We start from the raw sequence: 12,744 nt of genomic DNA, 5'->3' as shown, positions 1-12,744 counted from the left end.
ATCCATCCACTGTTTTGCTTCTACCTGATGTTCAAAGTCTAGGAATACTTCTTCCTTTTTGAATCTCTGATCTGGTTTAGTCCCAGCAGTTACCTGGTCTCGCAGCCCGTGTTCTGCTGTCTCTGTAGTGCTTGCCTGCTTTCGTCGCCGCTGCGTTTCGTACTTGGCTGAGCCTAAAGCCCAGCTTCATAGTGGAGGCAAATAGCTCTCACATTCGCTCTCTGACAACATACTGTCAGAGTAACTGCCTTGAGGTGGTCACCTACAGGGGATTCAATAAAAAACAAACCTTTAAAATACAAGGCTAACCCCATGTATCGGGAAGGGGGAGTGCTTACTTCTCTCCAAAGCTTTGGGGTTTGGTTACCAGTGCATTGTCCGCATATCGTGGTGAATGCAATCTCAAGTGATCCCGTGAAGGTTTTATTTGAGAATTTCCTTTTACTCTACGTTGTTTTTTGTGACCGCCGACACCTCTGGGCTTTGATCAGTCATTTTTCGCGAGAAGCTTTTTTTCCTTTTTTTTTTCCTTGGTTGGGTGTGGTGTGCCTGAGTTCACCTAGCACACATGGCTGAGCCCCGGAGCAGAGGGCTCCTGGCGTTTATGGCCGGTGCCACACGGCTCCTGCCTTGTGCCAGCGGCGAGCCGCGGGGCTGTGCCGATGAGTCAGGGCCCGCCGGGGAGCCGGGCTCGCCCCGGGCAGCGCCCGCTGACAGCGGGGCCGGGCTGGCACCCCCCGGGGCTGACGTGGCCGGGCGGCGGGGGGACCCCCATAGGGCGGGCGGTGCCGGGCCAGGGGCTGCCCCCTTCTCCTCTCCTCTCCTCTCCTCTCCTCTCCTCTCCTCCCCGTGTTGTCCCAGCCCGCGGGGCCCGATCCCCTCAGCCCCACCGGGCTGAGCCCCTGCCGCCGGGGCGCGGCTCCAGGCGGCTCCTCCGCGCCCTCGGGCGGCGCGGGGCACAGATACGGGGACACAGATAGCGGGGCACAGATACCGGGACACGGAGACCGGCCCGGCCCTGCCCTGCCGTCGCCCACCCCGTCCCTCGCCCCTTCCCCGGGGCGGGCGGCGGGCGCGGCCGGGTGAGTCAGCGCCGCGCCGGGGGGGCTCGGGGCGGGGAGGGCCCGCCCGGCCCTACAAAACCCCGCCCGAGCCGCCGCCGGCCCCAGCCGCCGCCAGAGCCGCCGCCAGAGCCGCCCTGCCCGCCCCGGCCAGGTGAGGGCCCCCCGGGCAACCCCCGGCCCCCAGCAGCGGCGCGGGGGCGGGCGGCGGGGCCGGGGGGGGCGAGCGGGGGTCGGGGCAGCCGCTGCCACCGAGGGAGCGGGGCGGGGGTCGGCCGCCGCTCTCCCCTTCCCCTTCTCCTTCTCCTTCTCCTTCTCCTCATCCTCCTCCTCCCCCGGCCGCTGCCGCCTGTTGCCGTTTCTCGGCTTCCCCTCGCAGCGGCGGCTCCAGGGGCGCTCCGTGTGCCCCGCAGCGGGGCCGGGCGTGGCGGCGGCGCCCGGGGAAGAAGAGGAACGGGCGGGCACCACGGGGCACCCCGGGGCGTCACCCGCCTGTCCCGGCACGGCTCAGCCCGAGCACCGCCGCGGCGCCCTCGGCTCGCCCTTCTGCCCCGGGAGCGGGAGCAGCGCGCTCGGCCCGGCGGGGTGGGAGCGGAGGGGCGGGGGCGGCGGGGGGGGCCCGGGCCCCCTGCGGCTCCTGGCGGCCCGGCCCGGGCGTGGCGCTGCCGCTGCCGGCGCTGTGCGGAGCCGCTCGGGGCTGGGGGGGCACAGGGGCGCTGCTGGCTGCTCTAACGGGAGGAAAAGGGAGACTTTTTATTATTTCTATTTTTATTTTTCTCCTCCAAGGTAGTTAGGCAGGAGCTGGTCGTGTTCTTATGCATGACGGTTTTAATACTTACTATTTTTTTCTCCTAGATTTTTTTTTTCCTGTAAAATCTCTGAGGTGAAGTAAGTTGAACTCAAAGAGAGAAAGAGCCTCGTTCTTGTATGTTCAGTGTCCTCCTGGAACGGGGCATCTCCTGGGTTGTTAGTGCCTGTGGAAGAGAACGGTTCTAGAGTGGTTTGTGGCTGCGTGGTTTAACAGTTTTGAAGAGCCCTTTGTTTAAAGTATTTTTTTTTCTCCAAGTAGTGACTTCAAACGTCCTGCTAAGTCCTGCAGCGTGGTTTGGAGAGAGAGTGAGCCTGACAGATTTGTGCTGGCAGTTAGCACAAAACGCGCTGTACATGAAATAAGCACCCAGCGGCTTCCATTGCATGCATCAGCCACTGCAGCTCTTCCTCTTCCCCACTCTCCCACATCTCCGTTGCCAGGCCTCACCCTGGTTTGGAGACCTGACACAAATGTGCTCGGAGGGAGGTGGTTTCCATTCTCTCATTCCGGGGATGCCGCTTCTTTGGCTCATGTGGATGGGAACACCCTTTGCTCAGGCTCTGTCTGCAGGGGTAGATTAAATTCTTAAAATGCTAACTCTGCTCATTGAGCAATGTAGTTGTTTGTGCATACCTGGCACTTTTTTCCATGGATCCTGCGTGGGTTTATGTTTGTTTAGTTTTCCCCTAACATCACATATCTGGGCTGCCTCTGGGATTCAAGGTATGGGGCTTTCCTGAGGGGATGTGGAGGATAGACTAGACCCAATACAATAATAGGTTTGGATGCCACTAATCACTGTTGGTGGTGAATGCAGATTGGGGTCAAATAGTTGTTCATTGCTTTTAGTAGAATAACAATTTGATTCAGGTTATGTAGTACAAACTTATGAATCAAACTGGCTATAGAAACTTGCCTGAAGTTATTGAAGTATCTGTTTACATTAGGAGGGTGGGAAATGGATTCTTTCCAGCATAAGGAAGAACAAGTTTGTGCATACATTTTCTATTTACATGCTCAAACCCAACCAGAACTTCTCAAATCTACATTGGATAGAATCAGTTCCTCTGAAAAACACTCAGTCTGTTCTCAAATGTGATGGCCTTGCAGAGCAGGGTGTGACAAGAGATGCATTTGTTCTGAGCAAAGACCTTCCTCTGCAAAGTTTCTTGGAAAAACTCCCATTTTTTTTCTGTGGCCAACATGCCGCTGACGGACGGGTGGTTGCTATAGCATTGTTGTGTGCTGATGACATGAACCTTCCAGCCCCAGCCCTACGTGAGGGCGTGTTAGTTCTGTTCCTGGATGCTGTTCAAGTGTTTTGTTCCAACAAGCCTGATTCAATATGGTTTTTAATTGATTTAGAAATAGGAGTCTTGCGAAAAGCTTTGTGAAAGATTATACTGCAGTTGCTTTGCTTCAGTTTTCACTGGTGTTTTCTGGTTCTTTGCGGCAAGGAAGACTACAGGACTTCCATTGCTTATCTGTGGGTTGTAACACTGTCCGAGTACAAAGGTCTCATTGTTAGGCACTTAATTTTATTGAAATAAACATGAAGAATTTCATAACTCTGGAATATGTCATCCACCTCTAAAGGGTATATGTAATAGTGCCAACAGCTCACTACAACTTCTGCTGCCTATCTTTAAAAAGCTGGGTTGGATTTTTGCTCTGAAAAAGATTTATTCTCAAATAAATCAATGTGTGACTGTGCTTTTCATTCTCTGCCCTTTTTTTCCTCCCTGGGATCTTAATTTCCCATGAAATAGAGTTGCATTTGTTACTCATATACCTAGGTTGCTTCAGAAGATGGAAGGTTTTCTTGCTGTATTTTAAGTGAGGAAACATGCAATTACTGCGTTTCTGCTACGAAAGCAATGTAGTTGTGTTTCTGCATTTTATTTCTAAAAGTAAAGATTTCAGTGCTTTTTTCTTTTAAAAGAACTGGGGGGGGGAGGATTTCTAGGTGTTAAAATAAAGCATAAATACTTGCTTTACAGTTTCAACCAGATCTCTGCTATTTAGAAACTATTTGTAACTTATTGCTAAATTCTGAGGTCTTGATTCCAGATCTGATCATTGACTGGAGGGTAGTTTGGTTTGTCTGGGGTGTTTGCCTGAGGAAGCCCCAACATCATAAAGAGTCACGAGTAATTTCAGTCAATGACAACAAGTTCTGAAAACCTCTGGAAAGGGCACACCTAGGAGTTGGCTCAGAGGGCATACTACCTGAGCAGTGGACTGGGAACTGGTGACAGCATTGAAGTGAAGGGAATAGCTCCCAGTGAGGCTGAGAATAATGCAATTTTGATTCCAGGTCCAGTTATCAGTTAGTTTAACGTCATTGATCTTAAGGTGTTACTGAACTTTCTCTCTCACCTGTTGTCAAGCCAGCTCTTTTCCCTGTTTGATAATGCTGTCTCTACAGCTTGACTGTAGAGCTCCTGAGAAGCAAGCTTTGATTTCAGTGGACAAAATAATGTTTGCTGCAGGTGCAACCTGAGTGACTGGAAGGAAATGTGAATGGCAATATCCTTCCTTTCAGCAGAAGAATTTGCAAGCTGTTTTTTGGGACTCCATCAAGCCACTTAAATATTGCCTCTGGTGTATAATCTGTGGGGAATTAAAAAAAAAAAAAAAAAAAAAAAAAAGAAAAACTTCCTTAGTTGAGAGACCCTTCCAGTAAAACAGCAATACAGCCCTGGCAAACGTCCCTGCCCAGAAAGCAGAGCTGAAAATAAGCAGGGCATCGTAACATACATACATCAAATCACTGTTTGTTTTTGCAATGTGTCTGTCTCAGGGCTGTTTTTTTTTTCTGTTTTTCTTTACATGTCGTAGCAAGATGTTGTACAGTTTCTGGCAGTGGAGCAATGATATTGATTACCTTACCTCATGGGCTATTATTCAAGCTAACATTTTAGAGTAGTCTTTGTTAGCTGGTATCTGACAATCACATTACTAATGGGCATTTGTAGCCTTGCCCTGAGGCTCTTATTACTGGGAAGTCACTGCAATACCATATGGTATTAGAGGCATTGAGGCCTGTGTCCAGGATTAATGATTAAACGACATTATGATTTTGTAAAATGTTTGCATAGATATAAATAGTTTCAGTGTATTTTTTGAGCACCTGAGGAATTTAGCATCTGATTTAAATGCTGTTACTTGTTGCTGATGTTTGGATTTGAGCTGAACCAGGCTATACTCCTTCTTCACAATTTTCCTTGCACCGAGTTATAGGTTCAGTTCATCTTCTTTGTAAGGTAGAGATTATCCAGTTCCTAAGCAGCAGAAATTGTTTTATAAGAAGTAAAGAAAAATTTTTGTTGTACTATAAAGCGAAGACCCTTCACTGTTGCATTACTTATAGTAGTGTGGTTTGGAAACTCTTAAATCATCATTCTTGCTTGGGATTAGTTGGATTGTATTGGATTGTGTCAGTTGCAGTGCTGCAGTGTGCAGGTGTGTGTAACATGCTGCTCTAACTGTAAATATACTTAAGTCTGCTTGTTCTGTTTTTTCTCTCCCTCCAGCATTCTTTCACGATGTCTACTGTCCATGAAATTTTAAGCAAGCTCAGCCTTGAAGGAGATGTAAGTATTATTATTCAAACCAGAAAAGTTTGTTTAACTTAAATGCCGTGTCTTTTTTCTTTTACAGAACTCTTCCAGCAGTTTTGCTGAGCTGTACGGTTCACAGGATTCCGCACATCTCTTCTACTTAGACTTATTTTGACTAAAATCTGGTCTGTAGTGGTCTGTTTTCAGCCACACGGCTACTGTAAATCATAAGACAGTTGTATGAGGTGACTAAGGACAGCTTGTCCAACTGGCCAGCAGCATGAGCAATGTTCATGTGCAGTTTAATCAAAATGCTGGAAAATCACACTCTTTGTTTGATTTCTTATATTGCAACAGTAGATGGTAGGGTTACCAGTGTACTGTCAGGATATTGTGCCATGAATTTGTGGTTCTGTGATTGGTACTGAAGAGGAAGTGAATCCCATGTACGCATCATTTCATCATGTTGCTTATAAACTTACTATACATTTAAATTTTATGACCAATAACTGCAGACCTGAGCATGGTACAAGCAAACTTTTTGCTGATTTTTGGTACTTGTGAAATAAGTTAGACTGTATGATCTCAGTCAAAGAGCTGATGAAAGTAACTAGTTAGCGCACTGTAAGTAACAGAGCTGATTTTGTATAGCGAAAGCAGTCAGTTCTTCAGATTTCTTGTCCATCTTAATTTCAATGGGGAATTTCTTTTGTAATAATATTTGAACAACCTAGTTTTATGTGAGTAATTTCAAAAGTCAAATTCGAGTACCATTGCATGCCAGCATTTTCATCATAAATCTTGCCTGCCACAGAGCTGAAGAAATTCTAGGGATCCTGTTTGTTCTGTAGGTCTTAAATTGGAAGCCAGAGTTGAGTAGCCAGTTCACATAAATGATTTGCCCAGTTCCATTCCCCTAAATAATGATTCAGCAAATTAGCTAATGTTAAACACAGTATTTCAGCCATCCATTTTTCTCAGAATAGTTTTTAATTTTTGTAGTATAGAATAGGCACAGCTGAACCCTATCTTCTGCAATAGGGGACTTGTGCATTCTGCATCATTGTTATAGCAACTGATTTGTTTCAAGACCAAAAAACTGCCTTTACTAACTGGCCTGCTTGCTTCAGACTCCTTCAGACTGCCTTCTCTTTCCTGTAAGGAAAGAAGGAGTTGTTGAGGTGAAGTTAATCTGTGCTTGCCATTTCTGCATCTCTCCACAAGAGAGAATTGAAAGATTGTCAGAGATCTTCCTGATATGCTTTATCATATCCTCTTTACACTGGAAAACGGAAGCCTATATTTTAGTCATGACTGTATAGATCACTTGCAGGGCGATGTCAGGCCAACTCATTTTTCAAACATGACTAGTGTTTTTTTTTTAAGGCAGATACTGAACTGTAGGTATCTTCAAAGATTCATGGTTTCTGGAAGAAATTTTTGGAAGAAACCTTTTGAGCTTTCCCGTTAGTGATGTATAACCTCTCATTGCTGTTTTGTTCTTCCCAGTATGGTTTAATTCCTCCAGCTTGGAGGCAGTAAACCAGTTGTAGGATGTCTGAAACAGACTAGGTGTGTGGGGAAAAAATGATCTTCCCCTGCTTTAGTCTGACCCAAACTGCTGGTGCATTTACACAGTAGGATGAACTTTTACTGTCACATCCTGGAAAATTTTGTACTGAACTGAATGCAAAGTCCGTTGGAAAAACTCTTCTATCTGAAAGCATACACTAGCTGTACTCTGGTACCAGAGTAATATGAGACCTTATTTTCTGGAATGGCTGTTTTTCATAGTCAGAATAATCAGCCTGATAAGACCTTTGCATACTTCATTGAGGTACCAAAGAGTCAATAAACATCGCCTCAGAGAGTAAAACATCTTTGTGGATGCTGATTTTGGAGACGATCCATTTACTGGTGGAGTAGCTGGCAGTTTTCTGTCTTTCCTGGATATATATCTGCATGGCACTTTCTGGGTCTTTGAATGGTGCCTGGAGATCTGAATGCAACTTGCTACATGCACTGGGTGGAGAGACACCAAATGGCTCTGAGTGGCCCCCAGATGGCTCCCACATTGCAAATACGCTATCTATGTATTTTCTCAGTGTATGATATGGTCTTGCAGTAAAATACTCTGTCCAAATGGCACATAAACTAGAGCTGAAGGATAGGTGCACAACTGTACTCAGCTCACCAGCTGGCTTACATCAGATTATCCAGCTATGGTGGTTAAACAGGAGTGCCACATGGAGTTGTGCATGTGCGTACTAATGGGCATCAGTTTAGAAATCTTTCAGGCACAGTGATTTCTTTGAGACTGCATTGCTCATCTCCATTTACTGTTTTTGTTAGCAATTCAATCTGCTAACAGGAAAGGCTGAGCTTTGTGGTGTGGCTGTGGGCCAGACTGCAGTCAGTTGCAGCCAGTTGTGAGCTGATGGGAAGAGACCAGCAAGAATGGTTCGGTTTATCAGTGCTTTATGGACTCCAATCTCTGCAGAGTAACACAGACCTTCTCAGGAAGGTACAGTGGCTACAGCCAGAGGAATCTTCAGGACAGCATGACCTCTACAGGACAGCATCAAATGTAGTTTTGTTTTTGTTGTTGTTGTTGTTGTTGTTGTTTTTTGTTGTTTGTTTGTTTGTTTTTACAACTTAGAATTTCTTAATTAAAATTTGTCCTCCTTTTAACGACTTGTCTGTAAAAAGATCTTCGAGGCACATTAAGATATCTTAGTCCTGTTTATGAACCCTGATTTCTGTTACAGTTAGGGACTGAAGCAAATGTTTCCAGGGATCCTTACCAAAAAAGCTTAGTCACTTAGGGAACAGCTATGGTCATTTCAGATATTAGTCACTATGCATCTCTGCCAGAGTTTTAGCTCCCTAAATTTGGCTCACCAGAATGGGACTTATGCATATTTCTCAGCTATTTATATGAAAATCTGTGGTTTAGTTTAACCTGCCCATGGGAGGTGATATGAGTTAATATGTTACTTGCATTGAAGCAGCTGAGAAGAGCTCAGTTGCTATTCTCTTGACCTCCTGTTTGAAGCTACAGTCCTCTGGAGAGGGCAATCATAAACAGCTGATAAAATCTGGTAACTTCTAAAATGTTCCAGTTGTAGATACTCAGCAAACAAGTGCTTTCTTAGCAGAGGTAATTTGAAGTGTTGTTTAGTTTTGTTGGCCTTGTGCTGGTTAAGCCAAGCATCTGCAGGCACAGACTTTGAAAAGGAGACAGCAAGTAACTTGTGCTTTCTGGAAGTACAGGTTCAAAAAGATATATTTGGTGTTGTGTTTAATGTCCATGAGATAGAGGATGAACAATCAGCAAGTCAGAACAAGTTTCACGCTCTATCTCACTCTACTTATTTTTTTCATTGTAGCTTGAAATCACAAGTAACGTGTTGGCTTCAAATCTAAAATACTGCAGACTTTCACAACAGTTGCTTAAAACTTATTTGAATTACCTTTATGTAGTCAATTTTCTTCAAATCTAGCCAGAAAGCTCTAGATTTTAGAAAATCTAGGATTAGCAAATAAACTTGGAATGTGTTAGATTTTTGCTACGGTAGTATCTATTTGTGCATGGTAAACATATCTGAATGGGTTTCTGGAAAAGTCACATCTGGAGAACAGAGTTTGGTGGCTCTTAGCAGAACTCAGTCTTCATAAATAGCCCAAGGTAGTTGTTGTATTTAAACATTTGGCTAAATAACAGCTAACTAAAGGAGGTGCATGTTTTATTAACTGCAGTGAGAATAGCTTGTATTAACTTTTCTTTTTTTTTCTATTCTCCCCCCCCCCCCCCAGCATTCTCTCCCTCCAAGTGCATATGCCACAGTTAAAGCATACTCAAACTTTGATGCTGACCGGGATGCTGCAGCCTTGGAAGCAGCCATCAAGACCAAAGGTGAGGACCATGGGCTGTGGGTTTGATCCTTCATGTAAGTTAGAATGCTTACATACAAAAAACAAGCAACCAAACAAAAGGTAAAGCATCACACAACCAGCATTCCAACACTTTAATGTCCATAATCTGGATACCTGTTTTAGGGTTGGGATTTTTCAGACCTCAGTGATGAAATCTGAACAGTTAGATTTTGAGATATGTAAATGTATGCTTTAAAACACGTTTTAAAAGGTTGTACCCAGGAGTTGTTTGGGTTATTGCTGAAAACACCCACTTCTTTTCTCTTGGCTTACCAACATTTGAAATTCTACTACTTTTCTGCCAGTGAGAATCAAGTGTCAGCTTCCATGGCAATGATTTGGGACCAAGGTCTGAATTGCAGATTTCTATTGGATTCGACATTGCTTCCTGTCAGCTCTCCATTTTAGTTCTCCATTTTAGTTCGATTTTGAACTAAATGCTTGTGTATCTTGTAGGGGTCAATGTCCTAGAAACAATAGAGTCTAGTTTCTGAAATGATGTCGCAATATTCGATGAGTGGGGCAGTATGTCAGTCCACTACTTCTCTGAAGCAGGCTCCCAGGCAGACTTAAACGTCCTTTTATCAGTGTCAGGATCCACCACTTCTGCTGGCTGGTGGGGAGACCATGATGAAGCAGAGGAGATTCAGCCCCATGGAAAAGCCTGGTGTACTGAAACAAGCAGGAGTACGGCGAGTGTGGGCTGTAACTCCCGAGTAATACTATGTTGGTATTCCTGTGGTGGTGATCCTTGATCCTTGTCCTGCTCTAAAACAAAGGAAGGGTGTGTGCCAGGCTTTCCAGACTTTCTTGGGGCCTAAGAGGCAACACCTGGGCCTAGCTAGAACTGGCAAGTGTTTTGCCTACACTTCAGAAGAAGGAGAAATTTAAAAGCCAAACAATTTCTCATCAGAAAGAAATGCTGAGTCTTCCATCAGTGCCAGCAAAGCACATATTTGGCTTGCTATAAAACATAAAATACTACCCATCTCTAACAAGCATGAGGCTCTCTTTCACAAGATTTCTTAATTTAACAGGAGAAATCTGTTGTATGCTCGTTAAAGTAGGCTCAGTTCTGATTTTAAATGATTTTATGGACTTTTTAAAAAAGTTTAATTTTAAAAAAAGTAAATGTTTGGCAGAAGATGCTTTGCATGCATGTAGAGTTTTGTTTAGATTTAATATGTATATGAAATACATATTTTACAATCCTTGGAGTAGTCTTTCAAGTCGCAACTTTTGTAGCGACACTACAGAATTTATATTGTGTAGAGTCTTATCTCTGGGTAAAATTGTTTGGATATATCTTACGCATTCTTACATAAACAATATACAAGTACAGTATTTGTGATGGGGGAAGCCAGTTTTGAGAAGCTACCATTTAAATATCTAGTTATTTCCCAGCAATGCAAACTCCCTGTATCAGTGTCACCTCTGTTTTGATGGTTGTGTGTTACGTGGGTAAAACTTAGCCTTGCTTGCTAAACAACAGATCTATTTGCCTCAGGACAAAAACCTGGGTTAGAATATCTGACTGTTCTGTTCTATGTAATATCTCAGTACTCCAACATTCATTCACATTCTTCAGATTAATTCTTCAGAGGTTAGCCATCTATTTATCTGTTGCGGGATCCGTGAGAAATACTGTGGTGTGTTTATTGGGACTTAGATGCTATCTGCAAAAACTGTGCTGCACAAATACACTGCTCAGCATTTTGCTGGGCTTTCACTGGAGTTGAGTTTAGTGGAGGGTTGTTCTGTGTATCCAACAGCCTAGAAAGGGAGATGTGCAAATATGGCTCTAGAGTATAGAAAAACTGGTAGCAGTTAGCAATAGTTTGAGCTAGAGTTTGCATAATGCCAGTGAATTGTTACAGTTCTGTCTTGTTGCATTTGTAATAAATGCCATTGCTATGCTATTTTCACTTTTATAGTATTGAGGTTTTCTGTAGAGTTCATCTAGTACCTTAGTATTTTCTTTTTAAGTGTTGTTTTGCTGCATAGGACAAGAAACGATTTAATATCTGTATAACACTCTGTTATGCCCTTCATGTTGTATAGATTAGCGCAGGTATATGAGCTTAAATAAAAGAAATACTAGTAGAGCATAGTCTAGATTTCCTTTTCATTCTTTGTAGGAAAGAAGACTGCTAAAGTCTCTTTCTTGTTTCCAAAGTACTCCCCAGAATTATGACTTTATGTATCTCAAATAGTTTAAATAATTGTCAGGCTAGTCTGTGAATAGTTCAATACTTGCAACTCAAACCACACCCTTTTGTTGAGGTCTGTGGTATATCTTTTGATTCCTTGACTGGCAGAATTCAAACATGGGTTTTATTGTAGGAAAGTGTTTGTGACATTTGTGACATATAATTTTATATATATATATATGTGTGTGTGTGTGTGTCCAGAAATCATTAAAACAGTAATGAGGTGTAAACCATAGTATAAGTCTTGTGTGAAATCGAATTCACTTTTTTATGTGGTGTGTTCAACATGCTCATACCTTTTATCAGAGTTTTTCTTGTTTTGAAGTAAAAGTTTAGAGGAATTGTGCTGGCATGCTGGTGAGGGGGCACAGTGCCCAAAATTCACCAAACTTTATCAGTTGCATATTCAGAATATTAATAGTATCAGTAAAGAAACATTGCAACATAGTTTGGGTTTGGTGCAATCTTACTAAGCAAAAAGCCAATGCTCAAATTAGTCCTATTTTATCTGAGTTTTTCCCTTTAACTCTAATGGGTTTGGGGTTTTATCCAAGGAAAATAAAGACAAGTCATGGTCGTGAGCTCAGTCAAATGGTTATAGGACTGTGTTGGTACCAGATCTTTGATGGTTCTGAGGTCTTGCAAGGGCTAATTGCATACATCTCCCCCTAATAACGGGAGCCAGCTACAATCCCGCTTAGTTGATGGATGCAGGTTGATGATCTCTGTCGTACTTCAATGCTGTTAGGGCTGATAGCTTCTGGTGTTCTGTCCGTCGTGCATTTGAAAATGAAATTGAAGAGAACAGACTTCAACTAAGTGAGCTGAAGGAACATATGCCAGCTCTGGCAAAATAAGAATGTTTGCTCTGTTCTCACCTCCTCCAAGAAAATTAGGAGACTGTTCACATCCCCTTTTTTGTTCAGAACAATGCTGGTGCTGTTGTTTTGGCTTGTGGAAATTCACGTATGGTGTCTTTTAACAAAGAAAAGACTGTATCTAACAGTTTGCATGTGCTCATTTCCTCTTTTTTTTTTTTTCTTTTTTTTTTCCTGATTGAACCATGATCTTACCAACACAACAGATTACCTTGTTTAGGAGGAAAGTTGTCCTTTATTGGGGGAGTGGGGGTGTTGAAAGTATACTTAGCAAGTATATTTCCA

General features: G+C 43.6%; 1 protein-coding gene across 2 annotated transcripts in view; it reads left to right on the top strand.

Annotated features, from left to right (window-relative positions):
- Positions 1-12,744, top strand: part of LOC309882229 (annexin A2) — a 65,660-nt gene that overhangs the window by 39,650 nt on the left and 13,266 nt on the right. Inside the window, exons 1-3 of one of the 2 annotated variants that reach the window (XM_082769119.1) lie at positions 1,020-1,215; positions 5,409-5,468; positions 9,252-9,351. In XM_082769119.1, coding sequence (XP_082625245.1) covers positions 5,421-5,468; positions 9,252-9,351 — 148 coding nt within the window. In that variant the 5' untranslated portion in view covers positions 1,020-1,215; positions 5,409-5,420. Of the gene's footprint in view, positions 1-1,019; positions 1,216-5,408; positions 5,469-9,251; positions 9,352-12,744 lie in introns of those variants that run through there. The other variant, XM_082769120.1, reaches the window with a different exon arrangement.

This window comes from Aythya marila (genome assembly GCF_965140915.1).
Source record: "Aythya marila genome assembly, chromosome: 11".
NCBI classification, from domain to species: Eukaryota; Metazoa; Chordata; class Aves; order Anseriformes; family Anatidae; genus Aythya; species Aythya marila.
The sequence above is the reverse complement of the archived record's forward strand: the minus strand, read 5'-3'. Positions and strand labels throughout refer to the sequence as shown.